This window comes from Malaclemys terrapin, chromosome 2 (assembly GCF_027887155.1).
Source record: "Malaclemys terrapin pileata isolate rMalTer1 chromosome 2, rMalTer1.hap1, whole genome shotgun sequence".
In the NCBI taxonomy this organism is placed as follows: domain Eukaryota; kingdom Metazoa; phylum Chordata; order Testudines; family Emydidae; genus Malaclemys; species Malaclemys terrapin.
Window position 1 is genome coordinate 102,653,536 of NC_071506.1, and position 13,644 is coordinate 102,667,179.

At 40.0% G+C, this 13,644-nt stretch overlaps 1 protein-coding gene across 3 annotated transcripts in view; it reads left to right on the plus strand.

Moving 5' to 3' along the window:
- The window catches only part of ATP9B (ATPase phospholipid transporting 9B (putative)), a 291,535-nt gene that overhangs the window by 16,613 nt on the left and 261,278 nt on the right, over nt 1-13,644 (plus strand). For 2 of the 3 annotated variants that reach the window (XM_054019115.1, XM_054019117.1), the window contains exon 2: nt 9,356-9,532. In XM_054019115.1, coding sequence (XP_053875090.1) covers nt 9,356-9,532 — 177 coding nt within the window. The remainder of the gene's footprint in view (nt 1-9,355; nt 9,533-13,644) is intronic. The other variant, XM_054019116.1, reaches the window with a different exon arrangement.

A 13,644-nucleotide genomic window follows, 5' to 3' on the forward strand; every position in this document is an offset into this window, starting at 1 on the left:
CCATCTGGCTCTCAAATACAGCGGAACTCCGCTATAACGCGATCATTGGGGTCCAAAAAATTCAATCCAAGTAAATGCGGGGTCGCATTATAGCGGGGTCCCACTGTAGTTGTGTTCAGTTTGCAGCAGAGTGTGCGCCCTGGCTAGTGGGGGGAGAGAGAGAAGGGGGACGGCCAGCAGGGCCGACTTTAGGCCGATTCACCCCGGTGGCGGTCGTCTTTGGGGGCCCCGCTCCCCTGGCCAGAGCACCGGCCAGACCGTGGCAGCTCCGCAGCCCCGCTCTCTCGGCCGGAGCACGGCAGCCCCGCTCTCTCGGCCGGAGCACGGCAGCCACCGGGGCGGGCTGGAGCCGGCCCTGCCGGGGACAGAGGTGAGAACCTCAGGGGCCCGCCGGGGCTGCAGGGAGAGTTGCTCCTGCTGCAGCCGCCGAGGCATGGATCCCAAACACCCTGCGCCCGCCGCAGCCACCGGGGCCAGACTTGCCCCGCGTTATAACCGAATTCGCGGTATCGCGGGGCGCGTTATAGCAGGGTTCCCCCATAGTTTTTCTCATTTACGTGACAAGATAGTCCAAGTGGTTACTGACAATGCAGGAGTTATGTTTGATGTGAACAAATAGGAAGGGCACAAGGAAGGTGAGGAAATATGGAACTGGTGCACCTATGGCAATATTTTTTCCTGTGGCCAAACATCTGGCAGACAAAACAACTACCTAACAGATCAACTCAGCAGGGACCCCCCTCTCACCTCCCCCCCAAAAGCAGAGGATATTAGGAACCAGGAATATTGGCTTCTCTTCCTGGTGTGGTGTCTAGTGGTTGGACAGCATAGGTGAATGCATAGATTTGGCATGTTTATTCTGAAAGGCAGTGTGGCTAAATGGATGAAACTTGGGTCTGTCATATTAGAAACCTGTGGCTGCTTTCTAATCCCCACTAAAACCTCTTCATGCAACTTCTGTGGCATACAGGAACTGTAAAATGGACAGAACTGCTCCCGGGAGAATTCCCAAAGTTCAATGGCATTATAGGACTGGTGTACATAACCCTTCTCTTCTACCCCTTGCAGTTCCTGATGTTGGGGTGTGTCCATGGTAGAAGAAACTTGTGAGGGACAGGAGGAGGACTGGCCATAACACACGGTGCTCTGGAAATTCTGGGCTGAGAAGAAGCCTGTTAGCAGTCATAAAAGATTCCCTAAATTAGAGCAGATGATGGGTTTTGGATGTTTTTCTAAAAGATATGCTCTAGGAATTATTTTGGGACAATTCTATGGCCTGTATTATACAGGAGATTAGACTAGATAATTACTATGATCCCTTCTGGCCTTGGAATCTATGAATCTGATTTAGACTGGGAGCCATGCCAGTCTCTGGAGTAGCCCAGATTCTAGGACAAACATGGCTTAAAGCTGCCTTTTCTTCTCCCCTACTACACCAGTCTTCTGAGAGGCACTGCATAGACTCTGGTTCCTGGGTTCTATTCTCAGCATTTCATAAGTGACTTTGTGCAAACTCTTAGGTATCACATCTATAAAATAGGGGGAATTATATTTGCCATCCTTCAAAGATGGAGGGTGTGGTACCTTGCTCAGTAACGAGAGCTATGAAGTGCACAGAAATATTACCAGTCAGTAGAAGAGAGAAGGGTGGAACTATTGGTCTTTCCTGGTGCCCTGATGTTGTGTTCTTATTTTACTGTCACAGTTCATGGAAACTGCACCTATATTTCCCCCCTATCATTCAACAAGGGCACCCACTTTCAGACTTCTGACTCCCCAGCCATCACCTCTCGTGGGTGGAGACATGTTCCTTCCTGACCAGGGTATTCCCAGGCTGCGCAGTTCCTTGTCTATGCTGTTATCCCTGGCAAAGTCAAATTGCCTAAACAGGCCTGCTCTGCTTTTCTCCTAAGCTATAAACAGTGTAACTGCCACAGCTATTAAGTTATCACAGAGCTCTTTCTAAGCAAGCACATTTATTCTTAAAGTAAAGACATTACAGAGAAAACATTAAAAACAATAAAAGAGCCTACCTACATTCTAATATTACTAGAGGTCACCCCCCAACTCCAGAAAGAGTTCTGGCTAGTTAAGCAATCTTCATACTCCACCAAGGGGGTTTTTAGTGGTTACAAGTTTGTAACTGCTTTGGCTCGGAACAAGCATACCCATGAAGCCACGAGTCACTTTCATCTAGTTTGGGTGTTTTTGATCTGTCTTCATGTAATCAGCAAACAGAATGTCCCCTCCTCCTTGTCAAGTTTCAAAGACTGACTTCTTGCATACCTGGAGGAGCTGATATTTACATTAATGTTTCCCTAGAGACTTCCTGGAAAACCCACTTAACTTTAAAAAGCTTACATTGTTTAAAAAAATCCTTTGAAGCTCCTGACATTTCCCAGGGTTTTACATTAGTCAGGTCTCTTCCCAGATGTTACCATTCCACAATAGTACCCATCATTGGCATTTTTTAATACAATGAACTCCTAAAATACATAAAATTCAGTAAGGGTTAACTTAATTCAGTAGGGTTTGTCCAGAATATTGCAGGAAATTACCATATCTGTCACATTGGCAATGTTCACCTGACCAGTTAAATTCTTCACTCTTTAGTTGCTAAAAAGCTTGTCAGTTTTTTGGTTTGTAGTTGAAAACAGACGTTTCCTGTGGAAATTCCTATTTTGACTGGCTCTAATAAAAACCTGTAAAAAATGATACAATCACTTTTTCTGTACATAATGTCATAACAGCTTTTATGGTGTATTATTTCAGGCCCTGTAGTGGGAGGAAGAGAGAAAAAAGCATGTATCTTGTTCTTTGAGCCTGTAGGGAACAAGAGATTTTAGTGGCAGTGTTTGCATCTATGGGAGGGATTGATGCATGATCTGCATCCATTTCCCCTATCCTTGCCCATTTCCCCCCATAAATACAGTATTAATGTGTTGTAGTGCAATGTAAGGATGGGGATGTAAGGCATGAGGGGAAGATCTCAGGCCTCTTAAAGATTCAGCAGATGCTCTGAAATAGATTATAAGCATCTTCTCTATTTTCTCAGGTTGTTTCTTTTAAAGAAAAATCTGTATCATGGTACCACTCGATATGTCAATAAATATCTTCAGAGATGGGAAAATGAGTTGTACATGTGTAGGCGTGGTAGTAGATGAACAGCAGTTTCTGTTTTTAACACACTTTTGACATGGTAATGCAAACTGATTACTCATGACATAAAACAAAACCAAAGCCCCTAACGATGTATGGTTTGCTAAGCACACAGTTGATTCTTTGACTGCATATCCTCAGAGAAGTGCTTCTCACCTCTTCCTCCCCATGAAATATGGCTAAATAAAGTGGATTTTGGCCTGTGTGCAGTATGGTCATTGGATTTTAGATTTAAGGGAATTTACTCTGTAAACTTATCAGGGGAGCAGGACTGTCTTTTACTGTACATTTGTAAAGTGCCCAATATAATGCTCCTGTACTACTTGTGGCTTCTAGGCGCTTCCGTAATACAAATGATAAGGGAGTGATGTTGAGGGATGTGCTAAACCACTCCTCTGTGTTTTTTGTTTGTTTTTTGACCTTTTTCTTGCAAGTTGAGTTGATGCTGTCCATGAACGAACTTTGCAGCTGTGACTGTCCCCAGAAAGCTCTGACTCTCTTCCTTGGGTTAGGACCCATAGCAGTATTGGGGAAGGGATGGAATTTACCAAAGGGATATATGCCCTATTTCTTCCCTGTTTATATTGAACTACATTTTGCTTCATATACTCTTTTATTTCACATGATTGATTCAACGAAAGGACTGTGGATTTTTGTTATGTAGATATGATTTCAATAGTAGATGGTAATATGCAATTGAAACTTAATGTGCTCACTAAAAGCAATAATTTGCTTAAAAAAATAGTATGAGCCATCAAAGTTGGAAGGATATATAGATATAGGCAATGCAGAGAAACAGGTGTAGTTTTCGTACTAGATGTTTATATTAAAAGTTAATTTAAAAGTATTTATTGTACTGTTTCCTTTCACTTAAACCTATTTCAATGATACTCCTTACAGTAATAAGGTTTTGTTGAAAGTTGTTTAATATTAATGTTCTTTTTTTCCTTAGGAAGCCATATTTTTGTCAAGATACTTTTCTATATCTGGTTTAGTAGCATCTGTACCGTGAGTTTTGATGTCTTACATTCTGGCTTCTTTGTTCATGGTGCTTTCAGTTCTTCCCTATTTTAATAAAAGTTTCTAGGATTATACTTAATTGGTTTGTCACTCAAGGAGAATCAGAGCTTCAGGCAATTAAGTGTGCAAGAAACTAGGTAACAAAGAAATAGAGATTTTTGTCCTTATGTTGGCTATGGAAAATCCATTATTCATCATCTTATTGTTTTTAAATGCTGAAGTAAAATTTTCTAACACAATAAGAAAATTGCTTTTGAAATGGAATAAATTGCTTGCCAGTTCAAAGGCTGCATTTTGAAATCAAGGTTACTAAACATGATGCTTGTACTCATTATCTTCACTATGCAATGAAGCTGAATATTTAAAAGTGCAAAGCTAGATGGAAACTGATTTTTAAAGAAAATATTTACTTGCAATATGATGGTATAATACTTCTTAATAAAAAAGTAAGTATGATTAAGCCATCATTTTTTTTCTGTAAATATTACCACATTCACAAGAGCAGCTTTGATTTCTAGCTGTGCATATACATGTATTTCTTACTCTGCCAAGATTGGGCTCTCACCCATAATTCTCTTTGGTTAATTCTTTCCTGTGAGATTTTCTCACTGAAGGAAAAATAAAAATAAAATATACAACACAGTGTGGTCAGATAAACATTTAGAGGTTGGAAAAATAATAAAGAAATCCTTTAAAATTATCATACGCAGAATATTTTAGGATGTATCCTGACTGAGATTAACCTTTATACTTCATTTCGTATATGAGCTGATCCTATTTGAAAATGGCTGCCTGCCTGACAGGTTATTTATAATGTTGTATGTAATGTTGTTGTTGCCTTTCCAGGCTCAGGACATTAGAGAGACAAGGTGGGTGAGGAAATATTTTTTTTTATTGGACCAACTTCTTTTGGTGAGAGAGAGACGCTTTTGAGCTTAGGTTGTGTCTACACTATGCACCTTTTAGTGACACCGCTGTTCCGCTAAAAGGCGCACAGTGTAGCCACTGTTTGTTGGCAGGAGAGAGCTCTCCTAACAACAAAAAACTTCCTCCCTCAATGAGCGGCGGTAGCTTTGTCGGCAGGAGAGCTCTCCTGATGACAAAGCCCTGTTCACACTGGTGCTTTTCGTCTGCAAAACTTTTGTCATTCAGGATGTGTGTTTTTTTTTCACATCTCTGAACGACATAAGATTTGTCATTCACGTTCCAGTGTAGACAAAGCATAGCTCAGAGTTCTTCAGGTGTGGGAAAGGTACTCCAAGGGTCACAGCTAAATACGTGGTGATACAGATTCTTTAGCAAAAGCAGTTAGAACATATTTCAAGGGACCATTCAAGGTGAAGTGGCCTGTTAAGACCCCTCCAGGAAAAGGCAGCTGGAGGGGTTGCTGGTGGGTTATAAATTGTTGTATAAGTCTTAAATTCGGTGTCTGTTCATTTCATGATTTTTTGTGTCTAGCAAAGTTATAAATTTAAGCTCCCAGGCTTGTCTTTTGAAAGCTGTGGAGGTTTCCTTTTTACTACTTTTCTCACATATATGCTTTTATTAATTCCTGCCATGCTCTTCCTCTCAACATCTTAACATATTATCTTGTGAACAACTTCCCTACAGTTTTTAATTGTGTAGACCACTTCATTTCCCATTGATGATCAAAAAAATTTGTCCTCTATAGCAATTGCTTACATGGTAAACTATTACATTTTTAGCTGATTGCAAATTAAAATTTTCAGCTGGAAACCGAAGATAATAGTACTGTGTGCCCAGTTAGTTTTTCATGGAATGCCTACCATCAAATATTTCATTCACCACTATTGATTCCCAGACCATAGTTTCTCACCTTTCTTTCTTCCTTATTCTCCTTTTAAAGTATGCTCAAAGCTTACTGTTCTGTTTTAGTTGTTTTCACCCCCATGTTAACCCCAATAATTACCCAGGAAACTGTGAGGTTATATTTAGCCACTGATTTTTCACCCAGTTTTTAATTTTCAAAATAGTAACTAATTCCTGGGAAATTTCAAACAAAATAAAAACCTAAAGCAAAGGGCCCTATATATCCATTGTAGTAAGATTCTTTAGTAGTTTATCTTTACTGTAGGTTGAGTAAGGCTTGTATTGTGGTTTAGAAGACTTGGTTTGTATATTGCTTAGTATCTGAGTTTTAAGAAATCATAATCTAAGTCTTAAAAGTGGGCTAGTGCTAACAAAGGGTTTAAGTTTGTGTGTTGTGTTGCTTGCTTTCTTCTCCATTAGAATTTCAGGTCTTCTCTGAGCTGACTGAAAAACTAGTGAAATGGGAACATAAAAACAACAAAGGAGGTTGAGCAAACTAGTGGAAGGGACTCTGAGTCAGACAGAGGCTTTGTCTACACTGCCAATTGAATGACAAAACTTTTGTCGTTCACAGGTGCTTAAAAAAGCTCTCCCCCAAAGATAAAAGTTGTTCGTTGTCGGCAGGAGCGCACTCCTGTTGACCACGCGAACCCCGCTCGTAGGGGGTGCATGTATTTTGTTGGCAAAGGGGCCGACAAACTGCGTTTACACTGCCTGACTTTGTGTCGACACAGCCATGTCGCTAAAAGCTGTGTAGTGTAGACAAAGCCTCAGTGTTGACATCTTTAAGCCAGAATCTGTTGTGTTATAGCCTCTTTCCAAAGCTTTGACAGCACAAAAGGATTGAAAAGCAGATGGGTTTGGGCCGAGAGTTCCCCCTTTGTGGGTTAGCTCTCAGCTTGTTACTCCGCTTGGTCCTAATGGTAAAGGGCAGGGAGGTGCTCAAGCGCATCAGGGCCTGGCCCCGTAGCGCTGTGCTTGGCTATTCTCAGCTGGTGTATGGTTCCTTGGGACTCATTGCAAGCTAATGAGTGCTAGAGCAAGTCCTTAGAGCAAGATCCACCTTAAAAATGTCAGCTGTAATAGGCTTCCCCATATCTTTTCTGAGCACAGTGGATACTCAGCACTCCAGAGAATCTGGATGTTGTTATTTAACACCTTTTATATTCAATGACCTGACATTTTTGGATAAAGAAAACTTTTGTTAAAGATTTAATATATGGGTTGAATTAAGGTGTTAAAACTTAAAGAAAATCCTGAGACAGCTCTGTGTGTGTGTGTGTGTGTGTAAAGAAGCAAAAAGGCCCAAGTTAATTGAAAATAACGTAAAAAAAGTCTTTTAAAAACATGACCGAGTGAATTGAACTACTGTATATAATGGCTGTATACTCTACTATGTGCTATATAAGAAAAAGAGAATGAGAGAGGAAAGTAGTATGTCTGCATATTCCAATTAGAATGTTGTTGAAGCATATTTTAGGCATTCTCCTTTCTACCATACCTTAAATGAATGTGAAATGCTGTGATTCTGTGTGCTTGATTGCTTCTTTTTATTGCATATTGGGCTTAAATTTTCTGTGCTCTCTCTCTCTCAAGTTCATTTATTTGGAGGGGGGAAAAACAACAACCCAAAGACAAAAAAGTAACATGCTAAGAGTATGGAGATACTGTTTTGTTTCCCTGTCTCCATTTTAATCTCAGTTCTCTATTCCACTCACACTAGAAATATTCGTTGATAGGAATAGGATGAAGGTAGATGACAATAAACTGGTTTAAAGTTCTTGTAGAAATCATGTTGGAGTGCATATTTGTGTCTGCTTAATCTTAATTTTATTGGAAGAACATGCAGATATTTGAACACTAAGTAACTCAGTTAAGCAGAAACTATTAGGTAGTTTTGACCCTCCAGACTCAGTACTTAATTACAATGATGAATAGTTATTCATGCTTACTGTATGATTAGAATTATTTTTAACTCCCAAGTGCAGTAGCTTAGGGCTACTCAATACTACAAGTTAACTTTTGTCAGAGAAATCAGCGTACAATGCCAAGCAGTATCGTTTACAAATGTAGTTGTTTGGCTTCTACTTAAGATGCTAAAGCAGTTGACAGTAATTTGCCTTATAGTTTGTAAGCATTCCTTCATCCGATCTCTGTTGGCCATTACATCCATGGAACCTGTTAGTTTGAAATTACAGTATCTTTTGATTATATACTGTGTGTACTCCTACCATACATGTTGAAGGCTGACATTAATGTTGGTTAGAATTACTAGTGTCTGTGCATTTAAGAAGATTATCTAGTTATTTGAATACTATAATTTATAAAGGCAATTTTGTAAAATGAGGGATTAGATTAATCAAAAAAAGATTGAGTTATAATTTGGGATTTGTCGCACTATTTTTCTTCATATTTTCACACCAATGAAAACATAATGAAAATGGAGCAAAATCTTTCGAAGTACAAAACCTCTTTGATATCTGGGTACAAGAGTCAGTGTTCTGCCTTAATATAACTTTTTTGTGTGTCATTCAATGCCTATTAAAGAAAGGACCATAATCTGCCTAGTGTACTTTTGTGATAGACAGCATAGGGGTGTCTATTGTTATTCACCGGCTATTGCAAAATGACTTTACCTTTCTTTGCAACCTTTCAAGACTTAAAATAAGATGCATGTATTTACTACAGATAATGATACTGAATTGATATGGTATGTAGAAATTGTGGTCCAGAGACAAAGGTACCAATGGAAGTATAAGTTGCATGCTAATGAAGTGCTTCTAACTTGCACTTGAAAGAGCAGAAAGGGGTGTATCAGGAAAGCAGCTAATGAGGTTATAAGGAAATGAAATGAGAAGGGAGGGAGATACCTTTTCTGACACTGTAGTCTACACTGACACATAACTGAATGCCACTATTTGCATTTCCTCTGAATTTTTACCTACTAAATTGATGAAAGTATGAAGTTGGATGTCTGAAGTATTAAACATTTTTATTTATGCAGTTCTGCATATTTATACAGTGTTTAGCAAACTATGGATAAGACATTCTGCCTACAACAGTTTATAAAACCAAGGTGATTGCTGACCAATGTGAAATGTTCCTTACAAGACAGATAGTGTAACTCAAACCAAAACAGGGCAAACATTTGATTTGTGTGAGTGTGTCGAACACACATGCGTTATATGCTAAGATTGAAATTACTTTTTATTATAGATCTCCAATATAGTGAAATCTGAAACATGTCCCTTGGATTTAAGACCAATCTTCAGAATTTCATTGATAGTCAATATACCACTATTATACCATCTACCTTTGTTTAGTGCTCTTATTTATTTAACTTCAGCAGGTACCAAGTGGAAGATGAATCCTCCCATTTGGATGAAATGCCACTAATGATGTCGGAAGAAGGCTTTGAAAATTATGAAAGTGATTACCATACTTTACCAAGAGCCAGAGTTTCTCACAGAAAGAGAGGCTTAGAATGGTTTATCTGTGGTGGATGGAAATTCCTTTGTGCCAGGTTTGTTGCATGCTGCTATTTGTTATATCATAGAATAAATTAAATGCTTTTAGTTTTATATGGATGTCCGTGTGTGTGTGTGTGTGTATGTGTGAGTATGTATACATATTATGTGTGCATATGTATGTGCATAAAATTGATGTGGTGATATTCATGTGATAAATTCTATTTATTATGCACATTTTTGACCACCTCATCTGTTTTCTGTCAATCGGTTACTGCCACCCTGGAACTTAATATAACATTTCAAACAGCTGCTGCTGTGCACCTTCCTTTTTTCTTAAATCAGCCTACAAAAATGTAGTGCTTTCCCCTAAAACAGATTAACCCCATGCTTACACCTGTCAAGGAGCCCAGAATGGGCAGTATTCAGTGCTGGTCCTCACTTCCAGTTACAATCTTCTCTCCAGGTAGAGTTTTAATATTTTCATTGATGTCTCTGACAGTGTTAATACTAATTTTCTAACAGTGAGTAATACCTAGATTTGACTGATGTTGGTGAAAAGGAAAAGTAAATTCATGAATTATAAGTTAACATTTCAAATAAAAGGTACAGTAACTCCTCACTTAATGTTGTAGTTATGGTCCTGAAAAATGCAACTATAGGTGAAACAATGTTAAACAAATCCAATTGTCCCATAAGTTTTAATGTAAATGCCGGGGGTTAGGTTCCAAGGAAATTTTTTGGGGGCAGACAAAAGGCATTATACCGTATACTGTATTGTACTGTACTGTGGTTGGGAAGTGCCCCTGGGTTACCCCACACAGGCTCAGCCTATTGCAGGCAAGGACGCTAGGAAGCACCTTTGCAGCAGCAGCAGCTTCCCTGGAGAGCAGGCTTGGATTTTGCCAGGAATGCTCCAGGCCTGCCTCTTCCTGTCCCCGCTCCACTCCAGGCCCACCTCTTCCCACCCCCGTTCCACCTCCACTCCGGAGCACGCCACATCCCTCCCCCACCCCCCAAGTCCTAAGCACCGCCAAACAGCTGTGTAGCAGTGCTTATGATTTTCTGGGAGGGAGGGGGAGAAGTGGAGATGCGCAGCTTCCCTGCTCCTGCCCCTCCCTCCCAGCACTTTGCACTTAGGATTTTCAGGGAGGGAGGGGCAGGAGCAGGGAATCCTGCCTCTCCACTCCTCCCCCTCCCTCTCAGCTGTTTAGCAGGGCTTAGGATTTTCTGGGAGGGAAGGGGAGGAGTGGTGACACGGGGCTTCCCCGCTCCTGCCCGTCCCTCACAGAAAGTCTTAAGCGCTGACAAGGGTGGGGGAAGCGCTGGGAGGGAGGGGGAGGAGGCGGAGAAGTGGAACTTGTGCAATGATCCCTTGTGAAGTTGCTGCTCTTCCAGAGAATCTTACAAGCAGGCAGCCAAACAACGTTAAAGGGAGCGTTGCACAAGTTTAAATGAGCATGTTCCCTAATTGAGCAGGGACGTAACATTGAAACAAAGTTAAGTGGGACAACGTTAAATGAGGAGTTACTGTACATATAACTGATGTCCCTGGCGTGACTAAAGTAGAATTAGCTCTTGTTACTTTACTGTTATTTATAAACCTCTGGTGCTGAATTCTTATGCCAGACTTTGGTGGAGTCCCATCAGTAAATTACAACATTGTATCCATTCTATGCTATGTCACTTTGTTTATAGTAAAACCCTTTTTCCATGTGTGCAATTTGCTGTGTGGGGCAGATCCCTGTGGCTGTATGGAGCTCTGGTAACTTCATGAAGGCTCTGTATGGGTGAAGGGTTCACCAGCATATAACAGCTTGCAGAATTTCTGATGATGATTTTGAACCATGCTAAATAATAATATCACTCACACTATAAAGTTATATAACAGTTTACATTCTAACCCTTTATTATAGCTGTTCATACACTTAAGTGACATTCATGTTTTGGGCTGAAAATTTCCAAGCTTTGTCTTTCAGATGAATTTTTTGAAAGATTGAGCCAAAATGGTTTAGACATTTTTGTGAGGGCTATTGCATATGTGTGTGTGTGGGAAATATTTTATGAAGTGTTTTTGTTTTGTTTGTTCTACCTTCTTGAGCACTCAGTTTTATGCATTTATGTACTGTGCCAGTAGAATATTGATCATATTGATTGAGAACTTTAGTGCCTTTGGATTTTTTTCAGTTTTAGTAAAACAAAGTTTTCAATACCCCCCCAACCCCCCCCCCCCCAAAAAAAAATTGAGGGGCAGGGAGCAGGCCCTAGTGGGAGACAACAGTAGGCTGGATAATGGACAGCCTTGGAGTTGGATGCAGAGAATAGGCTGGATACTGGATTGAGAAAAATAGCCTGTTGCTGGCAAGGGGGCCAGCACTGGCTGTAATAAGTGCATAGTCAGTATCCGACAAACAGGTAGTGCACTGACTGGTTCAAACGAGACTAACAAAAGAACTGAATTCTGGCTGGGGTATTTGCAGGCCAGATCGTGATCCTTTCCAGGAGGGAGTATCCTTGGCATTAGTACTAAGGAGGCCCTACTTTCTAATGCATAATGGGCTGCCCTTTTGGAATCTGAGTTAGTTGGTTTATCCTTTGTGACATTTTAAGAAATTGTGCCTAGAATATTTGTATTTCTTATTTTTGGCAGCCCTAACAAAGCAATCCTTGTTTACTTCATCAGAATCTGTGAATATATATAGGAACCCACAGAATGCTAGTGCTTGGAATGCCTAGTGCTAAGAGTGTCTACAAAATTGCCTTTGAGTAAGTGGTACACCAGCACACTACTAGATACCTAGGAATTACTGTACCACTACTGAGGGTCCTGTGGCACCTTTAAGACTAACAGAAGTATTGGGAGCATAAGCTTTCCATAAGCTTATGCTCCCAATACTTCTTTTAGTCTTAAAGGTGCCACAGGACCCTCTGTTGCTTTTTACAGATTCAGACTAACACGGCTACCCCTCTGATACTTGTACCACTACTGTTGCAGACACACCCTGCAGTAGGGTCAGGGTCATTATTATTTTGATTTGGTTAATGTGAGTTGTCCCTTTAAGAATAAGGTATTGCAAACATTAACTGTGTTTAGGATGGAGATCAAAGTGTTAGAGATTTTTTTGCCTGTGTCCAGAGAGTGGCAGACCCAACTGTAAAACAATAAGGCTGTCCCTTACTATGTATTTGTATGATGCCTAGCACAATGGGGCCCTGATTTCATTTGTGTACTCTAGTGAGAGCACCTACCACAGGGACCAAAATCACTTTGGTCACTGTCAATTGGTGAGATCTAGCAACTCTGTAAAATTGTCACACACAAGTTTGAGGTGGGTATGGGGAGTTCAAAAGGGAGAAGACAGACCAAATTTTTTTTTTAAATTTCATAATTTTGGGGCTCCACCTCATGATTTTTAAACTCTTGATGTTTAAAATAAGGGGCTTCTTGTATGTCAAAAGTCGTTGATTACTGTTGTCTTGTTTGAAAATGTCTGAACTGTTTTTGCTCAAACTTTCAAAAATATCACTCTAGCAGAGAACAAATGTGAAAGTTTGACTAAGTTAAATGCATATGAATAAGTCCCTGTGCTTTGGAAACCCTTGGACAACCTTTTAACTACAGTATAGATGTTGCTAAGAGCTCTGACCAGAATAGAATAATGTACTTTATTGCCTGTTGTGAAGATGAATTTTTGCCTTTCCCACTTGCAACGCAATTCATGATTTAAATGCGCTTTTCCCCCTGTAGACCGTAATGTAACCAGTATAACTTTTGCTTATTTCTTTTTTCATAATACCGTTAAAAAGAAAACAGTGATATAGCAGACGTTTTGTGGATGTAATCATTTCCCCCTTAACTTACAAATTCTCTTCAAGCTTGTGAAATTATAATGCACATAAATCAATACACTGGAGTTCTTTGGGCTGGATTGATTTCTTTCTCATGAGATTTACATTCCACTTGTTATCAAAAAACACTTTGTCCCTATGAAAATGGTGCCATTGAATGGCATTTCCATATGAAGTGAAGGGGATATCAAATGCTCGGATTAATTTGGGCTCTAAGATGGCCTGTACACTTTCAATTAATCTGCAACGCATTTGTTATGCAGAAGCATGGGAAAATGCTGATCTTTTAAGAATGACATGACGACTGTGTTGCTTTTGG